This window comes from Poecile atricapillus, chromosome 14 (genome assembly GCF_030490865.1).
Source record: "Poecile atricapillus isolate bPoeAtr1 chromosome 14, bPoeAtr1.hap1, whole genome shotgun sequence".
Lineage (NCBI taxonomy): Eukaryota > Metazoa > Chordata > Aves > Passeriformes > Paridae > Poecile > Poecile atricapillus.
Window position 1 is genome coordinate 843,848 of NC_081262.1, and position 26,781 is coordinate 870,628.

Consider the following 26,781-nt stretch of genomic DNA (forward strand, 5'->3'; position numbering starts at 1 on the left):
GAGTTTAAACAAGAGGATCTTTAAAGCCCGTTCCAACCCGAACCATTCTGTGATTCTGTAAGTCCACGACAAAGAGCTGCTAACCCCCTCTGCAGCATTTCTCAGGCCCTGAACCTTCTCCACTGGGTCCCTTGGAACGCACACTTACACCAGGCTCAGCACAGAGTCCTTCAGCTTTATTGAGTGCAGACACTTCTTCCAGTTGGACACAGCTGAGTGCACATAAAGCCTGTGAGAGAGAGCAAATTGTGGAAGGTTAGCAGCAGGGCCCCACAACTTCAGCCTGCCCAGGTTTCATACTTCCTTTCTGGTAGGAAAGGTGGAGGTGAGATAAGAAAGTGATGTTAAAACACTTAGACTATGGTGAGCTGAGCAATGAAAAGAGGAATGAAAACCTTTTCCAGAAACAAGCAGTGAACAAAATGTGTGTGGTCATGAAAAATAAGAGCCCAGAGCAGGGAGGTGACACAAAGATCTACCAGCCCACGGGGAACACACCAGCCGTTCTGAGCTCCCAGCCACATGGTGGGGGCGGCACTGGTGCAGGTCCCAGCATCCCTGGTTGACTCCTGATCTGGCAGTGTTGTGCTTGGCTCCATCTTCAGCTGCCCATTCTCCCTGAAGAAGCAAAAGAACCACGTTAGAGATTTTGCAGCAGGAGTGCACAGAATGCCCACCTAAACCCACAGCCCAGCACCCATGGACAGGTTTGGGCCCTTGAAGACACAAACTGCTCCGTTCTCTTCGGTAGTTTTCAACTGCAAATCTGTAATTTACAGTATTTCCTTTCTCTTCCCCTTACAAAAATACTTCAAATTATAGACCCTGAGTGTTTAGCAAGACTATTACACAAACAATATTTTCTCTGTTCATTTCTAGCTTCAACAGAAACAACTCAGAACAACATGGGCATTCGGGAACAATCTCTATCCAAGACTTCCACCCCGTTCTTCAGGCCATCACATCAGCTTTATTTGTCTTAAGAACTTTTGAGCGGTGAATACGCTTTCTTGGTTATTTTACAGCACATCAGAGGTACTACCAGAATAAATCAGTCATCATTTCTATACACATATCAGTAAGCTCCTTCAATAAGAACATGAAGTATACACACACTTTGGGAGATCTGCCTTAACCACAGGTCTAAATTCATAGTGAGAGGTCAAATATCTGCATTTTAACAGCTGACACCTTCAGCTGCAGGCTGAGCCACATCTGCTTTCATTTCATTTTTTTCTTTCCCTGTTATCCCATCTGTAATATTACTTGGGCACAAAACTGACAGAAGACTAACACTATCAGATCATGCTGCTTGCTTCTCTTATCACAAAGCTTACGAAAACATAATTGATTAGTAATAGAACAGAACCATTACTCTGACCCCAGCCCACCTACCCATTCTGCCTGGGAGCCTGGGCTGGGACAGGGTCTGTGAACACGTGCTCAGTGAGGGGCCCAGGCCGGGCCTGTGTTGGCTCTGCCTCACTGGCACTGCTCTCCGGCACCTCTGTAGCCTCTGTTGCTTCCTCAGTAGACTGAGACTGGTTGATCTTCCCATTGCAGACAGGAGCCACCTCATCTGGAGGACAATGAACAGTGTGAGACATTCTGAAGAATAGGCTGGTGAGTTAACTATGTAGACATCAGGCTGTCAATTTTTTAATTTATCTTCCCTTGCCAAACTCAATCAACCCCTGACCATGTGCCACAGACATAGCAGCTCATTCAGTATCTTCTGCCTGGATGGGAATACACACTATTTTGAAGTGAGGCCTAATCTGTGACTAGCACAGCACAGCATTGGAAGGGCTCCAAGACTGTCACTACAGTATGGAGTCAGCAAGGGCAGCAGTATGATTTGCATGTGAGCTTAATTGGCTTTCCAAGGCTCAGGGAACAAAGCAATCAGAACAGCTGCATCTGTAGCAGGGCAAACATCTCACATGCCAAAATACTTTGCTTCATGACTCCCACAATCAGGCTGCAGCATGTGAATCAGACAAAAAAGGATTGCTATAAAAATAAATGTACCATAAGGGCCCTTGGTACCCCTGTGTCATAATAACAAAATTCTGGAGGCCTCTGAAGTGCTTAACCTGGGGACAGGAGGATGTGGCTCTTATACCATGAGCTCATACAGGACTAGCCATAACTGAAATGTTACTAAGTTTTACATCCCAAAACTTACTCTGTCCCTTGTCCAGCACAGGAGTGTCCCCACGCGAGGAACAGTTGCTTCGTGGCACATTGCAGCGGGTTGCACAGCCCACCAGCGTGATCCCTGCCAAGACACCATCTGCTCCAGCTGACTCTTCAGGATTCACATCCCCCTCCAGGAAGATCTCACCTGGGGGATAGTCACTCTCACTGGCCGCTGAAGGGCAAAGAACAGGTTCCCATGTAAATCAAGCAGTCACTGCTAATTTAATCTAGCTGTACTCCTGAGGTCACCCTAATGATGAGAAATTCTGATCCTTGTGGTTCACTACCCTGGGGAGGCACCATAGCATCCATCAGCAGCCTGATCCACAGCAGATCCCCTCATGCCTAGTATCAGCATTCAAGGCAGGTACAGAGCCCTTCCACACCAGACAAGGCTCACTCCTGCTTCCAAAAAACACCCTTTGTGTACCAAAGAAATGACTTACTGAACACTGAACAGGTAGGGATCTCCACAGAAAGTCCTACAGGAAGGCAACATCTAGGTTATGATTTTGAGGAACCATTACAGAACACAACAAATCCCAGAGGTTAGTTCTGAAGTGAGGACATCTGTTACTCCTCAGTGGGGCAGGTGACCCTATGCAGACCCCAGCCTGGGCTGCACTCACCAGGGATGCTGGAGATGCAGAGCACGTGAGCATTGCAGACAGTGAACTGGTCCACCACTGTGCCAGGCTGGTTGGCATCAATGATCACAACTTTACTAGTTGACAGTGTGCTAGTGAGGATCCAGACGCGGCTGGATGTGGCATCCATCTCATGGAGCTCCTTTGCCTTTGGGAGAGTAGACACACACAGGCATGATCAGCAGTCCTCTTGGATCAACCTGAGCCAAACAGTGCTTGGCAATATTTACACACAGTGTAATTTATTTTAAATTATATATTCTATTCTACAGTAGAATGATAAAAGAAATTTTTCTCTTTTATGTAGTTGTCTAATCAGTTATATTTTAATTTTTATTTTTATTAATTTGATTCCATTCATGTTGCTGCACTAGTATCCAAAGCACTGGCCAAAGAGCGTGTCTGATTCCTTAGGGCAAGAGCAATTTTGTCACTAATTTTTCTGTTGAGATGTCTGAAAAATGTATCACTGAATATTCATCACGTCATTCAGAATGCCATGAATCTGGGATGCAGACAACTGGTCAGCTTAAGCAAGCTGCTGTTGGGAGAGTATAAGGCAGCAGTGTAAGGCAGCAGTGTAAGACAGGTATGGAGAAAAACCCTACAAACCAGACAGCATAAAATATTGTATTATTATCTGCAAATTACAGCTTAGTTCTTTACATAGGAAAAAAACCCCAAATAATCACTTAAGACTGCCAAAAACCAGAAATGGATTAAATCTTAAAAGGCCCAAATGGACTCACAGACTCTATTCTTTTAACAAAAGCTTTGCCTCAATGTATTTATTATTTTTTTAATTTACAATGATGAGGGCTATGTAATTTTCCTAGCAACCTCATCAAGCATTTAATTGACCTTATTAATTAGGTTTTTTTTCAAAATTCCAAACATTTCAAAAGCAAAGGCTGGAAAACTTTATACTAGATGATTTCTCCCAAATCACACCGAAAGTTACAGAAGCGCCAGCACACCACAACACTGCCCCACAAGTACAAGAATATTTTATGGCATAGTACAAAGGTACTCAGAGAGGGGGTATGGTAGGGATGAAATGAGAAAAAACACTGGAGAGAAAAAAATCCATTTTATTTTCTGACCTTTTTTTTCTCAGGAGATGTATGATTACTTTTGTTGTTCTCGCCTTCCACTTCCCTATCACAGGTGAGGGGATCATGCCCAGGATCTAGTTTCTGTCCATTCCCAGGCTCCTGTTCCAAAGGTCTCCATCCTGAGAGATTGACTCCAGCTGCACACCACAGCTAAGAAACAGAAGCAGGAATCTGAACTAAGAATTCTGCAGGCTCCTTGATCTCTTTGAATTCAGTTACCTTTGTGGAGAACTGTCAAATGTCAAACATCTAAAACATTTAGTTGGAAACACCAGATCTTGATGATTTCTACTAGAAGATATCCAATTTGATGGAGCTAAGACAGAGGATCTCTGTATCCAGCAACTTCACTGCTTTTTAGTCACTGCAGCAAAGCAAGCCAGGACACGGCAGATGCTTAATGTGGTCAAACTGACAGAAGGCAGGTTAAATAAGGTATTAGAAAAAGATTCTTCCCTGTGAGGGTGTGAGGCTGGTGAGGCCCTTGCACAGGTTGCCCAGAGAAGCCTGTGGCTGCCCCATCTCTGGAAGTGTGGAAAAAGTCTACTGGTTTAGCTCCCACATAAGCAGTTTTCTGAAATCAAATCCAGCTAACCCTCCTATGAATTATTTCCAGAGAGCTTCTTAAGAGAATGCTTGGAACAGGACTACAAAAACAAATACTAGATTTATCTAAAACCTTAATGGAAAGATGCTACACAGAACATTACCTAAAGATCACACCTAGAACCTTCTAGAAACAACAGCATAATTTTTTTCTTACAATTTAAGCATCAGGATGACTTCTGAAAATCATCTCTGAATGAAGTAATGACAAACTGGCCATTTCAAAACAATCAGTTACAGCAGCTAAGTCTGCCACCTGCACAGATGACCACTTATGCCCAACTGCAATTCTACTCAAAACATTCTAGTATTAATAGACATGGCTTCACAAAAATCTACTCCAGATAATACTGGCCTATTACCAATGAATTCTGGTCAGCAGTAGAACCTAAGGAGTGATAAAATATGTTTTTTCTTTCACTTGGTCATTTTCATAAATTTTTATATCAGTTTCCATTACACCCTGAGGAGTCTTGGCAAAAGCATTAGAAGCATAAAATGCTGCCGTTGTTGATGAATTATCTCAAAAAAGCAAAAGATGTCAGAAAACAGCAGGGGACCTAGCAACCAGAACCAGGTGAGAATTTTGTCCTAAAATACTTTTTCCTACATTCACTGCAAACCACCATTCAGAAAAAGGAAGTGGGAAGATAGAATCTGAAATATATATTGTCAAAAGAATACAAATTGTAAAAACTGCAGGATTAGTGACCCAAATTATTTGCTTATTTATTTCATGTCCCCTTTCTGGACTGCATGGTAAGCAGAAACAACATACCTTCATAGTTGGATCCTTCTCCACTAGTGGGCGACAGTACACAGGCACAGGGACATTTTTCATGCGAGTGTCTTCCTGACCACCATTGGGACTCAGCTAGGGGGAGAAAAGACAAAAAAGACAGTATAAAGCTGCAAACACCAGGATATGGAAAGAGAGGTGGAATCAATGTGGCAGAACCAACCCGAGGTGGCTGCTGCTGAGACTTCCTATCACATCTTGTGTGAAACAGAGTCCTTAAGAGGAGCAGTGCACCCAAGAGACCATCTTATAATCATCAGTGCCCCAGTGACGGCAAACAGAGGCTACACATTGCTCTGCTGATAAGAGAAAAGATGCTCCCTTCAAAGAGTCAGGACACTAGCAGTCCCTTCCATCATGACAGTTGGACTTGATGATCTTAAAGGTCTTTTCCAGACTTAATGATTCTATGGCCTGAAACCTCCAAGCCATGCTGCCAGGCTCATCCCATTCAGGGGGTCTCTGACCAGTTAAAAGTGAGGCCTGTAACAACAAATGAGGCTGATGCTGTTTGATTTTGTGTTACTGATGGGAAGAAGTGGGCATAAACTGCATTTGTTTTTCATACTAAATGACTGTTAAAGTTACCAGAGTATAAATGAAGTAACTAATGTTCCAGCCCAATTATAACAAAATATTTTTTTTAAGATAAACAACTGGACTCTGGTTTAGAGTACTTTTAGTTTAGGGTACTTTGCAGTTTCAGTATTGTCTTGCAGAGCAATGTCCCTCCATTGACTTTGGTGGAATTATACAGAACATTAATTTGGTCTGTGCAGTTATCATACAAAAAAAATATGCACATGGTACCTCTAAATCAAATAGTTTACGACTAGGGTCCTTAGTTAATATCCCACTCAGCTTGTCCAAAGCATGGTCCCTACCTGCTTGTACTTGGCTGGGAGGCTCCAACCACAAGCCTGCAACCGCCCATCATCGTTCCGCACATGCTCCCGGACCTGCCGGTACTGCTCTCGCTTCTGCTCACGGCGTGCCGAGGACGTACAGTCACTGAGGAGAGAAGCACACTGTCACCCAGCTGATGGTTAAAGAGAGGAGCTGAGGGTGAAGGGAGTATGGCCAGTATTGGGGAGGGCACACACAGAAAACCAAATCCAGCTGTGAAAATAGATGTAGGGAATCAGAGACAAAAAAAAACTATTGAGAAACAGATACAGGCAGTTCTGTCACCTGAGCGATACGGCAAGCCAAGTCATTGTCATCACCTTTTATGATGTTCCAAGAGCCCTTCAGAAACAGAAAATAATCCTTCTTGAAAACTATCTAGGAGATCACACCAATTTTTGCTGAGCTGTTACAATTTATTAATCTAATGTCTCCATCAGTAAGGCATTTTCAGTTCTTCCTCTCCTCATTATAGTAAACTATGAATTTTTTTGTTCATTTTTAAGCCTTCTCTGCTGACAAGGAAAATGTGCACTAACTGCTGGTTCCAACAACTCCAGCTTTGCACTGGCAAAGGTTAAACCAAAAATTGATCTGTGAGCTTTTAGACATGTTTTAATGTAAATAAATGTTGTTTGTAGGCCCCAGCCTTCAAAAGGTTTTTAAAGTATCATCTGAGGTACAAACAACATCAGCAGAAATATTAAATCCTGTGGTCAGCCCCATTATGTAATGCACTGCTGGGAAATACTTAGATGTCATTATAGAAAAAGACTGAGTAAGAGCAGTGGGTATCTAAAACATTTAAATTTACCCTTCTACAAGATCCAGTGTCTTTTCAACAAATCTTTTTTATTGTAGAAGTTATCCTACTTTACCACCACATTCTACAAAGTCCTTCCATAAAAACATACCCCATGTGAAACCACACAACCTTTTCAATGGTGGAACATGTCAAGTTTTGTAAAGCACTGAAGAGTTTTCTTCCTTTCATGTCAGCAACACAAAGAATTTGGGTAAGACTGTAGTAGCAATACCCAGAGGCTCATTTTTAGCATGCCTAAGATTAAAACCAAGTACTGGAACTTAAATGTGCTGCAGAAAGAACTTTTATCTTCACTTAAACCCCTTGTCAAAAGCGTTGTGCAGACATTCCATCCCTTTGTCCTGATGCTGCCATCACACTCCACCACAAAAACCCTCCTTCATTCCATCCCAGTCTGCAAATACAAGTGCAGAACTAGACTGGGGTCAACTTGAGCTCCAGTGGTCCCTGCTGAGATGATCCATCATAGCCTGGAAAGCCACGGGTACTGTATGTTTGGGAGGACAAGGTTTGCTGAACCCATCCATGTAGTAACTGATGAGTGAAAGCTCAGGGAGATAAACCACAGAGAATAGAGACATATTAACATCACATACACTGTTTCCAAAGTGGAAAACAGCTTATTTCAAACACTGCTGCTCTTTAGGAGAGCTGCAGGGAAGCCTGGCTTGGCACACAGCCCTGCAACTCACTCGTCAGGGAAGAACTCAAGGGTGCGGCTGCTGGAGGAGATCTGGCACATGGTGTGGCTGCGCCGCTGGCTGAACCCCGCTGTGGTGGGAGACTTGTAGTGGATATTCACAGAGGGGTAGGTCCTCTTTGCTGGGGGAGGGCTGGAGGAAGAGCTGAACAGACGACTGAAGCTAGGGACAGAAAAAGACCAACAAGTAAGAGAAAAGGTGCCTGGGGAGACAGGCATCATAGATACACAAAAGGGGAAGCAAGAGGCTGTGATCAAAGGCTGTAAGCCTGTCACAAAAACTGCTCTACTTTAAACCCAGACCTACATCCTTGGTTTGATTGGCACAAGGTGTTTTTAGCTTCCAGAAATAGGTACCTATTACAACTGACTGTGAATGTATGAAAGTTTCCATTCCAGGATACTCATGATCTTTTTCAGCTTGTGAAACAAAATCAATGTGCATGGTGAGATCTGATTTTAATTTCACTAAGGACAAAGGGTTGAGTCCTTGAAGGCAAAAGGGTTAAGTCAAGAACACTTCTATCTGACATTAATGTCAGAGTCTACTAAGTTGCTGTCTAAAGTAGAAACAGCAACACTCCCCCTTTTCCTTATCTTGCATGAACTACCAAAGAACTTACAACTGCCAAATGGTGGATTTCTTCTTCTCCTGGACGGATGGGTGCTCACGGGAAGCTCTATGGACAAAAAGCAGAACCAAGTTAATCTCTGCCAAGCATGAGGTCATGTCCATTAAGGAAGCCATGTTGAAAGTCAGAATTCATTCTAACTTGTTTCAAGACACCAGGGAAAGGGACATGCACTGGTCTTCAATGCAAGCACACCACTCCACTTTAAGTATCAATGCTGAGGTGAAAAGCAAGTAAGTATGTTTAACATGAAGTTTTATCAATTCTCTGTAACACTGTCTGCCACAGACGGTGCGGGGACCCCAGCATTAGAGTCACTTCAAGCTGTAGCCTTTAGAACTCATCAATCAGGAGCAATACTCCTCCCTAGAGCTTCTCCCAGTTTAATAAGCACACAAGAAACAAGTAAGACAAACAACTGTCCAGTGTCTCCAAACGGTGGCAACATAAGATTTGCAGCCCAGGTTCAAGAACAAGAGAGAAAGAACTGGTATTAGGAGAGAAGCATCTACAGTCTGGAAAACTCCCAGTACATCTCAACCCTATATTAATAGGGGTTGCATTGACCACGAGGTAAAACATGAACAGGTTCTGTCCTAAACAGGGATGCTACCTAACACCCAGCCTCACCTGATCATCTCTGTCCACCTGACAGCCTCCTGGAGCTCCATCAGCCTCTCCTTGTACTGGTTGCGCTCCATCAGGACCCGGGCCATCTCCACACGAGTGAAACGTCGGCGCTGGGCAATGGGAATGTTGTCCTGCAGAGGGGAGGAGCACTGCTTCAGCAAACAAAAGATGGAATGGGATTGAGGTTAGTACCGGGCAAGTCAGGGGACAGACACATATCTGTTAGTTCTTCCCCTGTCCTGTTTGATTTCACCCCCATTTCCCCATATGAGGAGCTAATTCAGACAGTCAGCTCCCAACTATGGCCGTGGACCTCTGGGTGTTCAGCAAACCCATGGAAATTAGAATGAGAATCACCACCAACTTGAACACACAGCCCTCCCATATACACACCTCAGTGTAGGACTATTGCCCACAAGGTGCTTTGATAGTCTGCAAGGAATGGTAAGAATTGACAGTGGCCTGTTGGTCCAAAAATTTGGAAACCAAAGTTTTAATTCAGTAGCAAAGCCAGTCACAAGCAGCAGGGCACACCACATAATGCCATCTTCCCCCTCAGGAGGACTGGAAGGAGGTATTCTGTTAGTACAGAAAGATAAAGATAGGATAGAGGAAACTAAGGAAATATCTTTTCCTCTTTGGTGAGACAACCTCACCTTCCAATGAGGGCACAGGCAGCTTTGGGTTGGGAACAACAGGAGTGAAAGCCTCTTTTGAAGAGTGGAAAATGAGAACAACATGACTAAATTGCAGAAAATATCTGCCCAAAATATAAACTGCATGGGTTTTGGAAACTCATTACTAGGAGGTGGCACAGGGCTGTGCTACACTGTGGCAATTCCCTAGTTCAGCCTGGCTGGTAAGTGCTACTGAGAGCTGGAACAGCACAAATTAACCCAGTTACTCTCTAGCCTCCCTAGACTTTGAATCAAATCTGTATGACTAGTCAAAACAAGAGCTGTATAAACAAAAAGGAATTTTTTAAATTAAAAAAAGAACCAGACCTCCTGTCTGTTCAGCTGTAAACAAATCCAACTCTCTTCAGCAGCTTATGAGCACAACCTGAAAATGTTCCAATCTACCTAAATTCTCAACAGACAAAAAGTTCACTCCAATTAAGTCACAAGATTTAGGCTAAAACAGAACCTGCTCTGATACCTTGTGTAAGAAAGAAAACAGTAACACTGATAAGTTTTACCTTATTATTACTCTATTGAATTCTCTAGCAGGGACATTTACAAGTACAATCTTGTTACTGCTTGATTTGCCTTTTTTTCAGCTAAACCGGTCTTTGTTGAAAAGCCTCTATCCCAGCCAAAACAGTTTCAAGAGCTGTCCTAGAAGAACAGCCCACAAGCCTTCTCTGCCTGTACGCTCTAACAGGCAGTACTGGCTTATGGAAAAGAATTAACAAGGAAAACACAGCACTAAGACATGGTGGTAGTCACCATTGCAAAGCTGGCTGCATAAGCTGGATTTCACTGCATGATGTCCTCACAGCTACATCTTCACTGCCAACATGGGGATAGGCTCTTCTGGAGAACCCTGACAATCATAACACCTTGAGGGAATCCTCACTTCACATTAGGTTTTAATTCTAAATTAGGATGGTATTGAACAGGGCAGTGCTCTAGCACCCAGCTGGAGAAACTGCATCCTGCACAGTAGTACTGCCACTGGGTCGGTTGCGCCTCTGTGCCAGATTCTGGTTTGAAAGTTGTATAAAGGGATTTCATGCTCATCAGCCACAACCCATTCACCACCCTTGCCCTCATTGCTAACAAAGGCACATCAATCTGCATCTCAGGACTCATATACATGAAGCAATATAGGAAAGTAAATCAACCCCCTTTCCCCACAGGCATTTTAGTAATGTCATATACCAATTCTGTACAGAGATAGCTGCTTACATCCTCCACCTCCTCTTTGGGCTCTCGTCGGGCAACAATTGCTTCAGATTTCACTCTAGGAAACAGGAAGAAAGGGATCAAAACAGCAAGTGACACCATGGCTGGCTTCGGGAAGAGAACCAGCTACGGGAAGTCTGGCTGCATCCATCACAAGGGAGTGATCTCAAACCATGTGTACCAAGTGTACAAATTCTGAGATGTTTTTCTGGCATTTTCCCTCCCTCTTCCAGCACATTACTCTTAACAGCTTCACCAATCTCACCCCATTTTTTTCAAACATTTGTTGTGAGCACCAAAATAATGATCACTGGAAGAATCCAGCCAGTTTCTATTTCTGAACCAGCATCTACATTCAAATATTTGATATTCAAATATTTGATGAGAACCGAGCCATTTCCAACAGGGAAAATGCTGGCTAAAATGCTTCTGATTTCAGTAGATTCTCTGATTCTTTGTGATTCAATACAGTGAAAAAAGCCCTCAATGTGAAGAACAGTTTGCCAAAATGATAAAGAACACCAAACCCTGTCAACAAATATTGAAAGTATTTAAGTAAGTGCTTTCATTTTCATTTTTCATTTTCATTTTTCATTTCATTTTTCATTTTCTTTGAACTCCTATTTTATAGGCATTACAAAAGGCATTTAAGAAATCTCCCTTGCAAGACTACTTCCATTTCAGACATTCTGAACTATGGATGCTGAAAGCAGGCAGGGAGCACAGAGCCTGTGTGAAACTAAGTCACACAGGTTTCATATTCTGGCTTGAGAAAGCATAAGAAAGAATCCAAACAGTCCTTGGTAAAGGACAACAATCTTTGCAGGTGGTTTTTAGGAAAACAGTCAAGGGGTGGTGTTCCACTTAACAGATGATGGCAATGTGTACCTTTAATGACCAATGAGAGTTTTACCTCTCAGACCTTGTTGAACATGTGTATAAAAGAAGATTAAGAATAATAAACTTTGCTCTCTTGGACAGCTAAGAGAGTCATGCCGTACTACTTCACCATTCCTAATACAGGGTGATACTGAACAACAAAGAGGCCAGACTGTGTTACTCTTGGTGATTCTGAGCTCAGACTACAGCACCTTTTAGATTCCAGCTGGAGAACAAACTGTGTATTCTGCCCAGAGCACCTGCAGTCAAGCACAGCCAGCCACAATGGAACTGTTCTGCTCCGAGCTCCAGGAGGCAGCTTTGCGTTTATGGATGTGAAACCATCCCAGGCTTTGCTGGGCAGTTGGGTTTTAGTTTCTCTAGTTTGAAAGCAAGATAAAAAGTAGCATCTTCCTGTATCAGACTTTAGAAACTCTTTTTGCCTCTTCACAGTCTTTACATGAGCAATGAAACAATTACTGATACAGGCATTTAAATATTTCTTGTGTAACTCTGTATGAACTCTTTCAGCATCTAAATGGGCGTTCACTTGTCTCAGAGCTAGGCTGGCTGCCAAAAGGATCAAGCTCTTGGCAGTTTCCTTCAAAACTATTGGTTTTGAAATTCCCTTTCTTTGGGTGGTTTTGGTTGTTGTTGGTTGGTTGCCTTTTAATTGCAAATTTAAACCTTTAATGCTTCACTCCAGGGAGCCTGGGTTTTTAGCTGCTTCAGAATACTAATCCTGCCCTGTTGTGCTCTCTAAAGTACCTTTAGATGTCAATGCTAACCCCATGAGTGAAACAGAGTAAAACAGGAGATGGGCTTACCACTCCTTGCTCCCAGCTCCTTGGGGCAGGGGAGTAATCACTCACCTCTTTAGCTCCTCCTCCAGCTCCTTGACTCTGGTTTCTATTTTGGCTTTGGCTTGCTTTGTTGCTTCCAGTTCTCCCTTCAGCACCTCCTGCTCCCCAGACAGCTGGTCCACCTTGGCAATCAAATCATTCTTCACAACGTTCAAAGCATTTCTTGAAGATGTGAAAGGGACAATAAGCAAAAATGCCCAAAACCAGCAGCTGTCCATAAAAGAGACCTTTAACTAAAGTCCCAGGCACTACAAGGACAGTTGAAACAAGTGTGTTTAACAATTCAATTCAGCTGTGACTCAAGGGAAATTAAACTTTGGGAAGATGGAGCTGCAGAAGAACAGAGAAAACACCCAAATTGTTCAGGATGAGGTTTGTCCATTCCTGTATCCTGACTAACAAACCAACCTCTCCTTCGGAAAATGGCAGAACACTGCAGAAGGCATGTGTAGAGCAACCTATCTGTTTTTGACAGAATTAAAGTCTGAAATACATCTCTCAGAACTGCTGTCATCTGCAATTGAGGATAATTACAGATGATGGCAATAGAAATACACATTTCCAATCAGCTCCAAAACATCTTAGATTTATAAAATCAGTAGCTTCCCGTAACAGTAGGTTCTCCAGAGCTCCCCTGGGCGTACTCTGCTTTCCTCTTCCCGGCTTACTAGCTTTTCTCAAAAATAAACTCCATTACATTGTCTGCTTCTCCTTCATCAACTACAAAATATTTGAGAACTCAACAGTGACAATATTTTTTTTTTTTCCTAATAACAAACCTTGCAAATAAAACCTTATTATCAGCAACATCCTCACAGAGGCTCAGACCAACACACAGATTCCCACTGAAGTTAATTTAAACCTTGCAACTGATCTCAGATGACATCAGGCCCTACCAGCACATGCCTAGAGGCTTTATCCAAGTGCCTGCAGAAAGAAAAACAGTAAGGAAATAGCTCAGGAGAGCAATTCTTCTTCTGCAAGTGAAGGAACAAGTATTCAGGACAACCATTTAGATAAAAAAGTGAGGTAGGAGTTCTGACCAAGACCTACTCCGAGGTGACATTTCATTTTTAACCAGGCAGGTAGGTCAGCGCATGCGACAGTTCCTTACTTGGTCTCCAGCAGCTGAGAGTTCTCCAACAGCAGATTGCCCACTTCTTTGCCCATTCCTGAAAAGAAAGGCCAGGCAGTTTTCACCTGCTCTCCTAGAAACATGCAGCTTTTGTGGCACTGCCTAACTTATGCTTGAGGAAAAGAAATCACTTTTGTTAGGCTTTCCTAGATTACTGTGTCTTGTGTGGAGAGTGGCGTGTCTTGTGTGGAGAGTGGCGTGTCTCTAGCTGAATGACCAAACAGCACCAGCAAAGACATCCATGTGTCCTGTTAGAGAATACAAATTCAGACCTAGCTTCTCACCCCAACCTTCACAGACCTCTTTGAGAGGGACAGAGGGGAGAGCTTCACTAATACCAATCAGGGAAGTCAAGGCAGTAACTCCTGGTTCAGCCATGAGCTATTGCAAACATTTTTTATCATTCTTCACACAGAATGAAGGTAGACTTTATGGGTTTTCCACAGAGAATAGAAGAATACTGTCCAAGTTGCTGTCCTGATCTGCACACCGGTGATTTTCTTCCTTTATTAGTATAAGCCAAATTTTCTGTTTGCATGATTTGGGATCATGGTTGTGAAGAGTTTCATGCATATGAAAGGCTTACCCATTATTGACCTTGTGCTTGAGTAATTTTAATAGCAATTAATTTAGTTTATTTAGAGCAATTTAATAGGACTGCAGATTGTCCCTTGCTACAGGGACAATCCTGTACCTGTACCCTTACAGCTCTAACTGCTTTTTCACAGGTGTTTAAAATGGGAAGTCTCAGTTCCACCACTTCAGAACCACACTCAACACCTACAGCGGACACTCTGCACTTGCACTTGGCCATCCATGTACAATTGCAATCTGCAGACTGGTTTACAAGAACATTGACACATCTGGGGCTAAGAGTGAAGGTCAAATTCAGTATTTCATAAAATAAATGAAATTTAGGGACCAAAAGCACATCTGGATTGTTTTCCACTGCCAGGAACTTGCTGAGTCTCAGGGTCAGCCTCTGTCCTACGGTAAGGAACAGAGACCACCTGAGAGCTGAAGGCAGAGGCCTCTCCCTGTTGGAGGACAGTCCTGAGGGGTGCAGCTCATATCTCACCACAGGTCCCAGAGCATGAAGTCTCCCCACAATCAGTATTTGTCCTGCCCTCTGAACTCTCTCTTCCTCCACAGCAAAGACATCAACAATCTTCATGATACATCATTTGCTGATTAATTAGTATTTGCAGAAAGTAAAAACAACACAAACTTGAATTAAATGGAAGTTAGAGGAACATGGCAGCACATGATAAGTGAGAAAACACCACAACACTCCAACACACAGGTCTTTTTCCCACAGTTACACAGGATGAATTTATTACAAATGCAAATTCCCAGCAAGAATGAGTAAGAAGCAGCATTTTCAAAAAACTTTTGAAAAATTAGTGACAGATAATCACTTTGATGTTTCAGGCAATGTGTGTTAGAGAATATTCCAACAGCACAAAAGTGAGAAACACTAATTGCAATGCAAACTACAGTGTATTTTGGGTTGGTAAGGTGAAATATCTCTAGCCCTTGTTTTTTATGACATGCCACATGTAGGTCAGAAGACCCAGAAGTCTTCTGTTTAAAAAATTATTTTCTTGCTCGTTTTTAGTGATTGTACAAATAACCAATTAAATATTTAGCCTGTAAGGCATTAAATTGGCGCAATAACATTAAAGGTGCTGAAGAGCATCCAGGGAAAAGCTCATCCCCATATATTTTTTTTTTTTAAATTAAATCTTTTTCCTTCATATTATTGAGTCATACATCCCTCTCTGCAGCTGTTTTTGGGAAAGAAATTAATTCTGGGAAGAGGGTGAGCTATCATTCCAGAACTGAAGGTCACATAGCATTCCGTCAGTATCCTTCACCACAGCTTCTACTTGTGTGTGATGCAGTGACAGCCCAATGCCTGAACCACCTAGAGGGTCAGAAAGGCTCCTTCGGCAATAAAGAACAGGAGGAAGCCTCCTAGAGCCACAGAATGGCGCTACAAGATCATTTTGCACAGGCTGTAATAGGACAGCTCTGCTCATGGGAAGAAAACTTTCAGTGTGCAGAGACTATAAGGAGACCTCTTCAACCCTCTGGGGCATGGAGCAAAGGGATATGAGGTCTGGGCAGAGCCCTGTCCAGCAGAGCACCTACACCATCTTTATCCCACAGCCAGGCAAAACAATGTGAAGCATCAAAGCAGATAATCAATGACATTGAAACAGACGAGAATCCCCAAACCACCTCAACAGAGCAGCTGCATCCTGCTTTTTGAAGAGGTGCTGCCACTACCACAAAAAACCAAACCAAGGTGATACAAGGCATATGGACGGATGATGAGTGGATGAAAGGAATGCAGAAAAAAATGCACATTAAAAAAAAAAAAAAAAAAGAAAAGGAAAAAAAGTAAAAAGGCCTTCGCCTTACCAAAGAAATCATCCCGTACTATGAGAGCCATCCCATACGAGAAAGGGAACAGAAAGAGATGGGGACAAAGGGGAAGAAAGGAAGAGAAAAACAGCAGCCATTAAGTACCAGTCTGTAAACAGCAAACAGAGCAGCTCATCAGCACATGTACAGTGTGTGGTGCCAGCACATGTGATGCTTGGTAGAAAATTATCTTGTTTTGCTGCAGCTTGACCTAACAGGGACTTTACCTCAGAGTGTCACAGAACAGTTTGGGTTGAAAGAGACATTGAAAACTCATCCATTTCCAGTCCCTGCTATTCCCTCCCACTAGACGATGTTTCTCTAAGCCCCATCTAACCTGGCCTTGAACACTCCCAGGGATGAAGCAGCCACAGCTTCTCTGGGCAACCTGGGCCAGGGCCTTACCACCCTAATTGCAAAAAAAATAAATTATTTTATCTAATCTAAATCTCTCCTCTTTTGTTTAAAACCATCACCCCTTGTTCTATCACAACAGATGTCAGGGTAAGCTTGAGATGACCTTGATCTGCATCCTTCATCTTCACCATCTTCCCTATAAACTCATCCTTGAGTTTCCCATCACCACAACAAAGGCAGGTCAATAGACATGATGAATAGGGTGAAGGAAGAACAGTAGCAGAAGAAAAAAAAAACAAAAGTGGGGCTGAGTATCAAAACTTTCATCTGGCCTAAAAAGGACAAAATGCACCTCCACACTGCAACAAACTTCAACTGAACTTCAGTGGGAGGTTTTCTGAGGAATGTTCACAAAAAATGTGGCTTACAGTAAAACCAGTCTGAATTAAAAGAAGGGATGATTCCATCCCTTTCTTGGTATCATTACAGAGCCCACACTGAGCAGTGCTGGGCATAGGGAAATGGCACAGCTTGTTGGTGCCATCGCAGCTGCCAGGTCTCCATCTTTACTACAGGGCAATTTTTACCCCGTTTGCACTGTAATCAAGAGCGATCCCCTTGACTTCAACTGAAATTGCATCAGGGCCCAAGTGTATTTTACAAGCAGGTGCAAACCTGATGGGCAGAGCATGGCCCTAGGGCAGCAAGCTTCCTCCAACAAAGGACAGAGCCATCACCCAGCTCCTGAGATAAAAAGGCAAAGTTTTCACCAAAGACAGAGCTTTGCCACTCTAACCCATCACAAAAGTGTCTTTAATGTCACTGCCACAGTACCTCTAGGGGGTTGGTTTGCACCAGGTAACCCCCCACAGCCACTGGTACATGGAGGGACTCTTCACAGCACAGGCCATGGAGAGGACAGTGGGACCCTCACTCAGTCTGTGCCCACCCAACCTCTGCAGTATCCTTCCTGGCAGAAAAAGTCCCTTGACTCCTGAGACGTCAAGTGACAGGCTAGTTTGACACTGTGGAGCAAACCTGCCCGCAGCCACTCAAAAGAAAGTGGGTTGAGAGGCAGCAGGAATGTGAGCAGAGCAGGGACCTCCTGCTGCAGGGACCCACCAGTGTGAGGCAACCAAGCAAGGCAAGGTGGGAGAAGTCTGCAAAGCCAGCTGTGTTTGGACAAGAGCAGGGGAGTATCACACGTGTATACCACATCATCCAACCTCAACTAGAAAAAAGGAAACAAGGGGAACTGAGCAGGAGATACACACCTGAGAACTCCCCTATGCGCCATGTCCAGCGAAGCACAGAGAGACAAGGGAAAAAGGAAGTGAAAAAGGATCCATCAGTGACTGAAACCAACAAAATCTTGTTCAAAAAAAATTAACAATGATTCAGCCATTTCAATGTCAAAAGGCATGAAATAGTAAGGACAGGACCTGCCATAGCTGCTGATGGCATGACTCTACATATAGGACAGAAAAACCAACCAAGGAAAAGTAACCTGTGGTACAACTGCAAACATACACCTCAGCTATCTATCCCCAGATTTCTAGATGTGGATGCGAGGCAATCAGATCTTCCTCAACTGGGTTAACCTTTTTTTGTCTTTATTTAGTCATCTACCACTAAATTCAGAACAGCTCATTCCCACTACCTCTCACTTCCCCTCCCCTTGTGATTTTAACAGCTGGATCCTCTGACAATAACTCTGCTCTCCAGTGACACTTCAGTCTGCAAAAGACAACTGGTTGCATGTAAAACCTTTTTTTTTGTACAGTGTAGCACTGGAACTTAGTTTGATAATCTCATTACAATTTCTGTACACAACACTGTATATAAACTTACCAGTAATAAGGCTGCATTTCTGTCTTTACCATAGACCCCTTGTTCTTTCATTTCCAAAGCAAATATAGTTGATTATCCTAAACCTGAATCACAGAATGGTCTACATTGGAATGATCATAGACCCCTTGTTCTTTCATTTCCAAAGCAAATATAGTTGATTATCCTAAACCTGAATCACAGAATGGTCTACATTGGAATGATCATACACAGTTTTACCCCCTGCCATGGGCAAGGACACCTTTCATTATCCCAGGTTGCTTCAAGCCCCCTCTAACCTTGCCTTGGACACTCCCAGGGATGGGGCAGCCACAGCCTCTTTGGGCAATCAGCCCACCACCCTCAATAAAAGGACCTGTCCACTGAGTACACCCGAACTGCTGTGATGGTTTGATGGAAACTCTTGGGATAGGGAAGAGCAGGAAGTGGGATCTGGTAGAAGGGGGAGCTGAGAAAAGGGGAGATGGGAGAGCAGGAGCCTATCCAGGATCACCTGTGATTAACAACTGAACATGCAGGAAAATAGACAACTAGTGCTCCTAAGTCTGTAGAAGAAATAAGGGAATTTGGTCCTCTATTCCCACTAGTAAATAATTGTTCTCACTCCACATTTTTCTCTAGAGTACTTCCTATACAAACCCATGTATGTAAAGCAGTATTAGAGGCAGGAGGAAACCCACATGTTTTGTGGGTTTTATTCAAAATAGTAAAACATGAAGAATGCCAATTATGTACCAGGATGTCCTGGGTTGATTATGATGTTAAATTGTATCCCCATTCGTCCACCGAACCCAGACACCAGTTTTGTATTCTTAAAATTTCATCTGAGACTAAAAGTGAGTGGAAAAGAAGCACTGAGTCTGTTATCAGAGACTGTACTTGCTCCCCCTGCATCGGGAGTTTTGACTACAGCACAGACAGACAACACGACACAGATCGCCTTGGCTTTCCAACGAGCCGGAGCAGAGAGGTCTTCCTGGACTGTTCTCTTTCCCTTTTCTGAAACGAATCGAACCTGCCCTGGACTGGGGACTCAGGGGAGCACCGGGAGCTTGCACCCGTGGACTACCGGGAGCCCAGCATTTTCCATTTTCCAGCGCCAGAGGGACTGATAACAGAGCGAACACCCACAGGAAAGAGACCCTCTGAAGTTTGTCATCTCTTCGGAACGGCGAGAGGTTTTGTAATTTGATATCGTTCATTCTTGTGCTGGGTAATGCTGTGCCTGTGAAATAAACAGGCTTTTTCCACTTCTCTCAGAGAAATCTCTTCCCGAACTGGTTGGGGGGTGGGAGAAAAAGGCCACGTGGGTTTGCTTCCTGGGGGGAGGCCCATTGAAGGTTTTCTCCCAAATTTGCCCTAAACCAGGACACAGGAATAAATGGGATTTTTCATTCCAGAATCAGACTTGCCTGTCAGCCACTGCTCAAGGGTAATTTCAGTAAGTCCTGTTTTTAAAGTCTTCTTTAATGAGATTTTTCTTTCTTTAAGAAACCGAGACCAAAATAAATTACAGAATGACTGCCAAGTTTTCAGAGACTGGAGGAAGTAGTAAGTCTTCACTTAAGCGACCTTAGAGTCATTCATTAATTTGATTTACAGAAAGAAGTGAGCTCCAAATAAGACCAAGAGAGAACTCTTTCAGCTTGTTTCTTACATAATGCTTTTATAAACATGATGCTCATAAAGCACCATTTCCTCTGTGTCTCTCCAGACTCAAAAGTACAGTACAAAGAGAGAACATTCTACCTAACAAAAAAGACAAAATTTTGGATTATGTTGACAGATTTTTTTCAGCCCTGAGATCTAACCCTTTGCTTCTATCTTTACCAGACTTTCTTTTGTGCCTTCTGTTGTGAAAAGCCAAAAAAAAAATTCCAGTCTCATTTCTTGTTGACAGACACAAGCCCTGAGATCTCTCTGCACTTCCTCCCTTTGGACAACCAGCAATGTGTGTTTTCATTTTAAAAACACTCATATGTGCCAGTCAATGGCCAAAACTCAGCAAAAGGATTAATTAGATCAATGTTTATCACAAAAAAAAGGCACAGAACTACCTGATTTCACCACAGTCCATCTCCCAAGTTTGAAAAGGAACCAGCTTTCCTATTTTGCTGACTCACCATGGGATCGCCCAAAAGGGTTCTGGTGCTGTGCCAGAAAATGGTCCCAGCATAGAAATGTCCTCCTCGTAAGCCATGCTATGGTCTTCAGAAATTACACTGTGATCTTCAGGGTTCAACACTTACATGGGCACTGTTCAACAAAGTCTTTGTACACTTCTATTGCAAGCTGTAGCTCCCAAACAACAGACATCTCATCACACCGAAGCCTTTGTGCAGCCTTCTAGCAGGAAGAGGTGAAGCACCTTTGACTTCATCTGAGACTGTAGTGAACAACCATGCAAGATTTGGGCAACAAAAAGCTGTGGGCCTTTTAAAACAACAGTGTGCATTTCTTGCTGATCACTGGGTCAGTAAGAACACAGGGTGATCACAGGGTCATCCCAAGGCGAAGTGGATTTCCAGAAGGCAGGCTTCCAAAGTGGGAAGTACACTGTCTGAAGACGTTCACACACCAAGCAAGTCATTTTCCAGAACAGTAACTCTTCCAAGCCAATAATACTTGATACCCCAGCCATTGTGGGGGGAGAAGGAAAGCAGCAGTTGGCACAGTGATTAGCAGACAGAGACACAGAATCAACCCACCACTCCTTGATAAGGAAGGAGTGGACACAAGGACCAAGAAAGAGATACTCAATAGCAAGATTATCCATGGTTTTAGTGTTTTGATTCCGATAGGAAGAGAGCTCCTGATAATGTATAGAGCTGTCTAACCAAAATTCATTCCACAGCTTTAACCATCACATGTAGTTCCTACTGTCAAGCTTCCCTTTAAGCAGGAGCTCCAGCCCTTCTGCAAATGGCTACCAGCATCTAGGGGATTCTCAAACCCAGAAATCTTGCTTTTCCTTCAAAATTCTTAATTTTGTAAATATTTGCACAGATTGCCTCCCACTGCAGGCAGAGAAAGCCTGTGTGTTCATCCTGAGTCTTCTGCAGATAGTTTTTCTTCTGGCAATCTTGAGTTGAAGGTGAAACAATAAATTATTTTATGCTTTAGGCAATGGCATGAAGGCTCTCATACATGCTGCAGGGCTAGTATGATTTTAAAAAAAAACAATCCAAACCTACTCATATCAAAAAGCTACTGCAAGCATTCTCATGATGGTCTAGTTCATGCTCTTAATTCCAATCACACTATTGGCTATAATAGTACAATTTCACAGATATTTGTCTTTCGTCAAACAAGAAGTACTCCTTTCCAGATTTCAGTCCACATCTTCAAGGTTAATTTTTTGTTTAAAAGGGCAAAATCCACCCTCCCCTGCAGAAACATATGCTTCTTAAGGGTCCTGATCCAAGACATATCAAAGCTGATACCTTCCTAATTTGGGCAAAGGTGAGCTGCTACAAGTCTGTGACATACTTCAGTTCATTCTGTTCTGGACACATACACAAAACCAAATTTACAAAATTATCCATAAGCAGATCTGTATCAGTAATCACCAGAAGATAAATGTTCGATTTCAGATCAGATCTCTTGCCACTAAGTACACATTAACACATTGTTTCTGAAGTTCTCATGGATCCCAAAGCTCCTTCAAGCAAGCAGTAACATGGAAAATGAGCTACACTGCTACAAACTCTATCAGCTGCCCACATCATCTGAGTATTCAAAGACCACTTGTAGTGTCCTGATGCAGGAAAACAGCAGGAATTACGAACATGCTTAAATTCTGTCAAAAAACAAGACTTAGATACTCAGGAATCCAATAGAAAAAGTATGGAGAGGGCTCAGAGGCAAAGCTGCTTCTCTGACTGCTGCAGAGTCCCAGCCAGGAACACAGAACACATCCTGGCTACAAGTATTACAAACACCTTCAAAACCTGCTTAAAAAGTGAATTATTACATCACTTAGGCTGACTGTAAAGCAGTAAATACTGCATTAAAGACCATAATATTTCCACATCATTTAAACATCAAAAACTAAAGCAAATGTGTTACTTTCTTACAAATTTCAAACGAATTTTTTACTCTGAATATAAAATTACTGGGGGAGGAATTTTTGGCCAGAAGCAGAAGAAGCAAATTTTGTCTTCAAATTACTTGTGTGGGAGAATCCTGTAGAAAAATAACTTATGCACTAAAGACAAATAAAAGTTACCTAACAGCTTAGATTAATCATTACTGTACTGCAGGTACATGCTTCTGTCACATGTGTCTCAATTTCCATGCATTCTTAAAAAAGCTAAACATCCAAGTTCTGAAAGAAAAAGAGAATTTAAATGTTTCCAGATGTTTAATATAGTGTCATTGTACCAGAGAAAACAGAATGGTTCTAACAAGGTTTTACCTAGCAGATCTGCTCCTTCATCAACATCTCCAATGACCTCAGACCCCGCTGTGGAAAGTTCATGGTACAGGGAGTCCGTGTTGATGCCAAATGCTTTGTTCACAATCCCCTGTGTTGGGCTGTTGTTGGAAGAAAAAAAAAACAGAAGGAATCTTGTTACTTGGCAACATTTAAGCTCAAAAATTTATCTTCGAAATACTGAGCATTTCAGACTGTTGCAATCAAAACGCTGAAAGCACATTCCATCTGTTCATCATTGGCTGAATCAGGGAACACACAAAGTAAAAAAAAATAGCATGCGTTATTCCCCAAATAGTAGAATCATGGGATGATTTGGGTTGGAAGGAACCTTAGAGACCACCTTGTTTCAACCCCCTGCCATGGGCAGGGACACCTTCCACTATCCCAGGTTGCTCCAAGCCCCATCCAACCTGGCCTTGGACACTTCCAGGGATCCAGGGGCAGCCAGTTTCTCCGGGCAACCTGCTTTTTCCCCGATATCTTTTAACCCTTCCCCTGGCAGTGGGAAGTCATTCCCCCTTGTCCTTTACGTCCAGGCCCCTGTCCAAAGTCCAGCTCTCCTGAAGCCCCTTTGGACCCTGGAAGGGGCTCTGAGGTCTTCCTGGAACCTCCTCTTCTCCAGGCTGAACACCCCCAGCTCTCCAGAGCAGAGGGGCTTCAGCCCTTGGAGCATGTCCATGGCCTCCTCTGGACTTGCTCCATCACCTTCACGTGTTTCTTGTGCTGAGGACACACCTATCCATGCACAACCTCAAAGCTCACCCACATGATTTACTTTGAAGTCACACAAGTTAAGGACTATTTAATGTTTCACAGAAAAATTTCAACTCACAGAAGAGCTCAGCTTTGACCTTTCAGATTCTGCAAGGGTTCCTATGCTCCTATCAATCTAGACAGAAACCTCAGACAATAGTAAGACCAGATAAGAAATTCAGTGCTGAAAATAGAAATGGCCTTTTTTACCCAGCCAACCAGTAAGTGCAATCAGACTGAAGGGTCCGTTTTCCCTTTGGGTAAGCCTATGAATTGAAATGCTTCTTTACATGTCCCCAAATGTATGTCATTAAAGATAAATCAAAGTTAATAGTTTTTGGTCTTATCATTTGACAGCACATTTCCACCTCTCAGTGTTTTTGATATCAACAAGAATCTTGTATTTCTTGACAGCCTCATGGCTCAAAGCAGAAAACAGCTGTTACAGGATGTGCAGGCAAGGCAACCTCTAGGATTGTGGCTGTCTACTCTAAAAAATTGTCTTAATGTGGGTTATAAATACTTTGCAGTGCCCTGCCTTGTATGAGTGACATCAACCAACATGAACAGCAGCTGTGCAATTTCTCCAGCAATCTATCAGAAAGGTCAGAACCAACTGAGATGATCTCAAGTTGTATGGCTTCACTATCACATAAATAATCTTCATGATTACAAATGGAGTGTAGTAGCTGCCCCGATAATGCAGCTACAGCCCACTGCAAAGAAGAGGAAAAGAAATTGTTTTTCAATTACAGAAAAATTCCATCTCCCCAGACACTGAGAGCACTGAGGTGCTACAAATGGTGCTGTGATGGCACTGCAAATGAATCAATTCACACAGTCTGACAATCAGCACAAATTACAAGAGAAACCAGTACTCAGTCTGACCTGGAGACCTAATTCAGACTGAAATTTCCTGTTCAGCATTCAGAGCTATATGTATCATGAAAGCACTCTGCTTTCAGAGCAGCACACACACTGTCAGCAGTCCAAGTCAGGCTATATCTCCTGTAGCTCTCAGTCTCACCGCTTGGAGCAGGGATTCCTGCCTAAAGAGCTCTGGTGCATCAATCCTCTCTATTTCCTTCTTTCCCTTGAATGTGACCAATTTTTTATCAGATCTCATCAGTCACTTTTGTCTTCCCCACACAGAGCAGTTTCAACTCCCTAGATTACTCCCGACCCTAAAAATAGTCCAAGCATCCTATATGTCCCAAGGGGAGCTTAACCGTGTGTGCCTGACCAGTTGAGAAATGCAGGTTGTTATTGCTGCTCATACCCTTTCTTAGTGTGAGTTCTCAACAGGGTGAGCAAATCCAGTCCAGACTGGGACCATCAGATAATCTTGCCTTCACTTTGGCAGGATACTGTATTTTCTGCATATCTGTAAGATTTTGGTGGGGTCTTTTGCTGATACAGTGCCAAATTACCCACTGGACAAGGCTAAAAGGTAAACTTCAGTAAAAACAAATCAAAGTACCTATGTCTCAAAGACATGTGGTGCCAAAATTAATAGCCTCTAGGAAGGCTCCTATTTAGAACAAAATGGGTGATGGGTAGGGACTAGAGCAGAGGAGTAGTTTAGAAAAAGTCTGATGATTCTTCTGAAAACTCTGTTGAGGATTTGTAACCACTCCTCAGTGTGTCACAATTGCTCTGATCAGCCTTGCCTGGAAACTGCACCTACCCACTGGTCCTAGGGCTCTCTTTGAACTCAGGCCTATGCTTTCAGTTCTTTGCTAATATGAATTTGTCTTCAGTCCTGTCTCCTGCTGCTCATGGCTAGCACTGGGACCGAATTCACACCCTTGTCTTGTCTGGGGCTGTTGACAGGGCTCAATACCAGTGATCTGAGCCTCCCTGCCCAGAGCCTGTGAGATTGGGATTGCTGAGGTTACCTCTGTTTGTCCTCCCTTGGGGGACAGCCCTGCCTCTACTCCTCGAATACTTGAAAAAATTAGAACTTGACATTGTAAAATGGAATTCAGAACTGAGCTCTTACTAGACAAATGCACCTTTTCCATCTTCCTGACTGCTTAAGCCCATGTTCTCTTTGCTTTTCTTAAACCTTCTGCTGCTCCACCATCCCTCCAAACTCCAGGATCAGTAAGACAAACAAGCCCAGTCCTGGGTCAGCTGTACATATCCTGCAGATCACCAGCAGGCATCTGCCTTTTGGAGAACACAAAGCAGGTCAGAACCTCTGATACTAAGCAGAGTATATGGACTGTCTTCAACAGCTGTAATGTAAGCTCACTATGAGCCAGAGCACCCACTCTTCACTCCTCATGAAACCAAGTGACATCACACAGGGAAAAGTCATGATCAGTACCTGCTACCCGTGCGTTCCAGACGGGGGTCCTGACACATATCCAGCTCTGGGGTAGAATCAATTATGTCCTGGACATCGGACCACTCATCGCTGCTGCCCATCCCTAGGTAAGACAGTACATATCATGTACAGGATCAGGACTTTCAGAGAATGGTATTTCTTGAAGGGACATTTACAGGTTTGAATATTGAGGTTTGAAAATTTCGTGGTGTCATGCTCAAAGTCTTAAAATCAGAACAGAAAGTGGTTGAAGGTGGTCTCTCAATTCCAGAGCAGGAACACCATAAGTATCCCCCTTCCCAACCCCATTCCAGAGCATCACTTAAGTCATTGCCCTGAATACTCACTAAAATGGGATAAGCAGAAATATTTTATCCATTATTATCCATTGAAAATAAATTCCAAAACTCCCCTTTTATCTTCCAATTAGAAATTCAGGATTCAGAATATTCAGAATGAATAACTCAGGATTAACTGAGATTGAAGGCAACACAGTGCTTTTCTGTATAGCTTTATAGAAATTACTATTGTTAGGAACTGGCATTATTTAGTTTTAATAGAATCAGGTTTTCAATACAAATTCTCAAGTCTACACTGGCTTAGATACCCATTACAGTGAAACTTGACTTCAAAATTGATAAATGAAGTCTGGTTTGTGTGTAATCTACAGCCTGAAGCCAATATTTAAAGAATAAAGAATTTCTTCCTCTTGTCAAGTCCTATTTATTGAATACCAAACTCTTCAAAAGCTCAGACTTGTAGCTATTCTGAACAAG

At 42.9% G+C, this 26,781-nt stretch overlaps 1 protein-coding gene across 19 annotated transcripts in view; it reads right to left on the bottom strand.

Annotated features, from left to right (window-relative positions):
* MAPK8IP3 (mitogen-activated protein kinase 8 interacting protein 3) overlaps positions 1–26,781 on the bottom strand; it is a 77,015-nt gene that overhangs the window by 11,958 nt on the left and 38,276 nt on the right. For 6 of the 19 annotated variants that reach the window (XM_058849347.1, XM_058849346.1, XM_058849345.1 and 3 more), the window contains 18 exons: positions 26,006–26,108; positions 22,900–23,018; positions 17,909–17,920; positions 16,275–16,292; positions 13,827–13,884; positions 12,722–12,874; positions 10,947–11,028; positions 9,064–9,215; positions 8,425–8,481; positions 7,794–7,964; positions 6,254–6,380; positions 5,349–5,444; positions 3,953–4,114; positions 2,832–2,997; positions 2,189–2,374; positions 1,396–1,579; positions 499–618; positions 149–229 (listed from right to left, as the gene is read on the bottom strand). In XM_058849347.1, coding sequence (XP_058705330.1) covers positions 149–229; positions 499–618; positions 1,396–1,579; positions 2,189–2,374; positions 2,832–2,997; positions 3,953–4,114; positions 5,349–5,444; positions 6,254–6,380; positions 7,794–7,964; positions 8,425–8,481; positions 9,064–9,215; positions 10,947–11,028; positions 12,722–12,874; positions 13,827–13,884; positions 16,275–16,292; positions 17,909–17,920; positions 22,900–23,018; positions 26,006–26,108 — 2,047 coding nt within the window. The remainder of the gene's footprint in view (positions 1–148; positions 230–498; positions 619–1,395; positions 1,580–2,188; positions 2,375–2,831; positions 2,998–3,952; positions 4,115–5,348; positions 5,445–6,253; positions 6,381–7,793; positions 7,965–8,424; positions 8,482–9,063; positions 9,216–10,946; positions 11,029–12,721; positions 12,875–13,826; positions 13,885–16,274; positions 16,293–17,908; positions 17,921–22,899; positions 23,019–26,005; positions 26,109–26,781) is intronic. The other 13 variants (XM_058849365.1, XM_058849351.1, XM_058849358.1 and 10 more) reach the window with 12 other exon arrangements.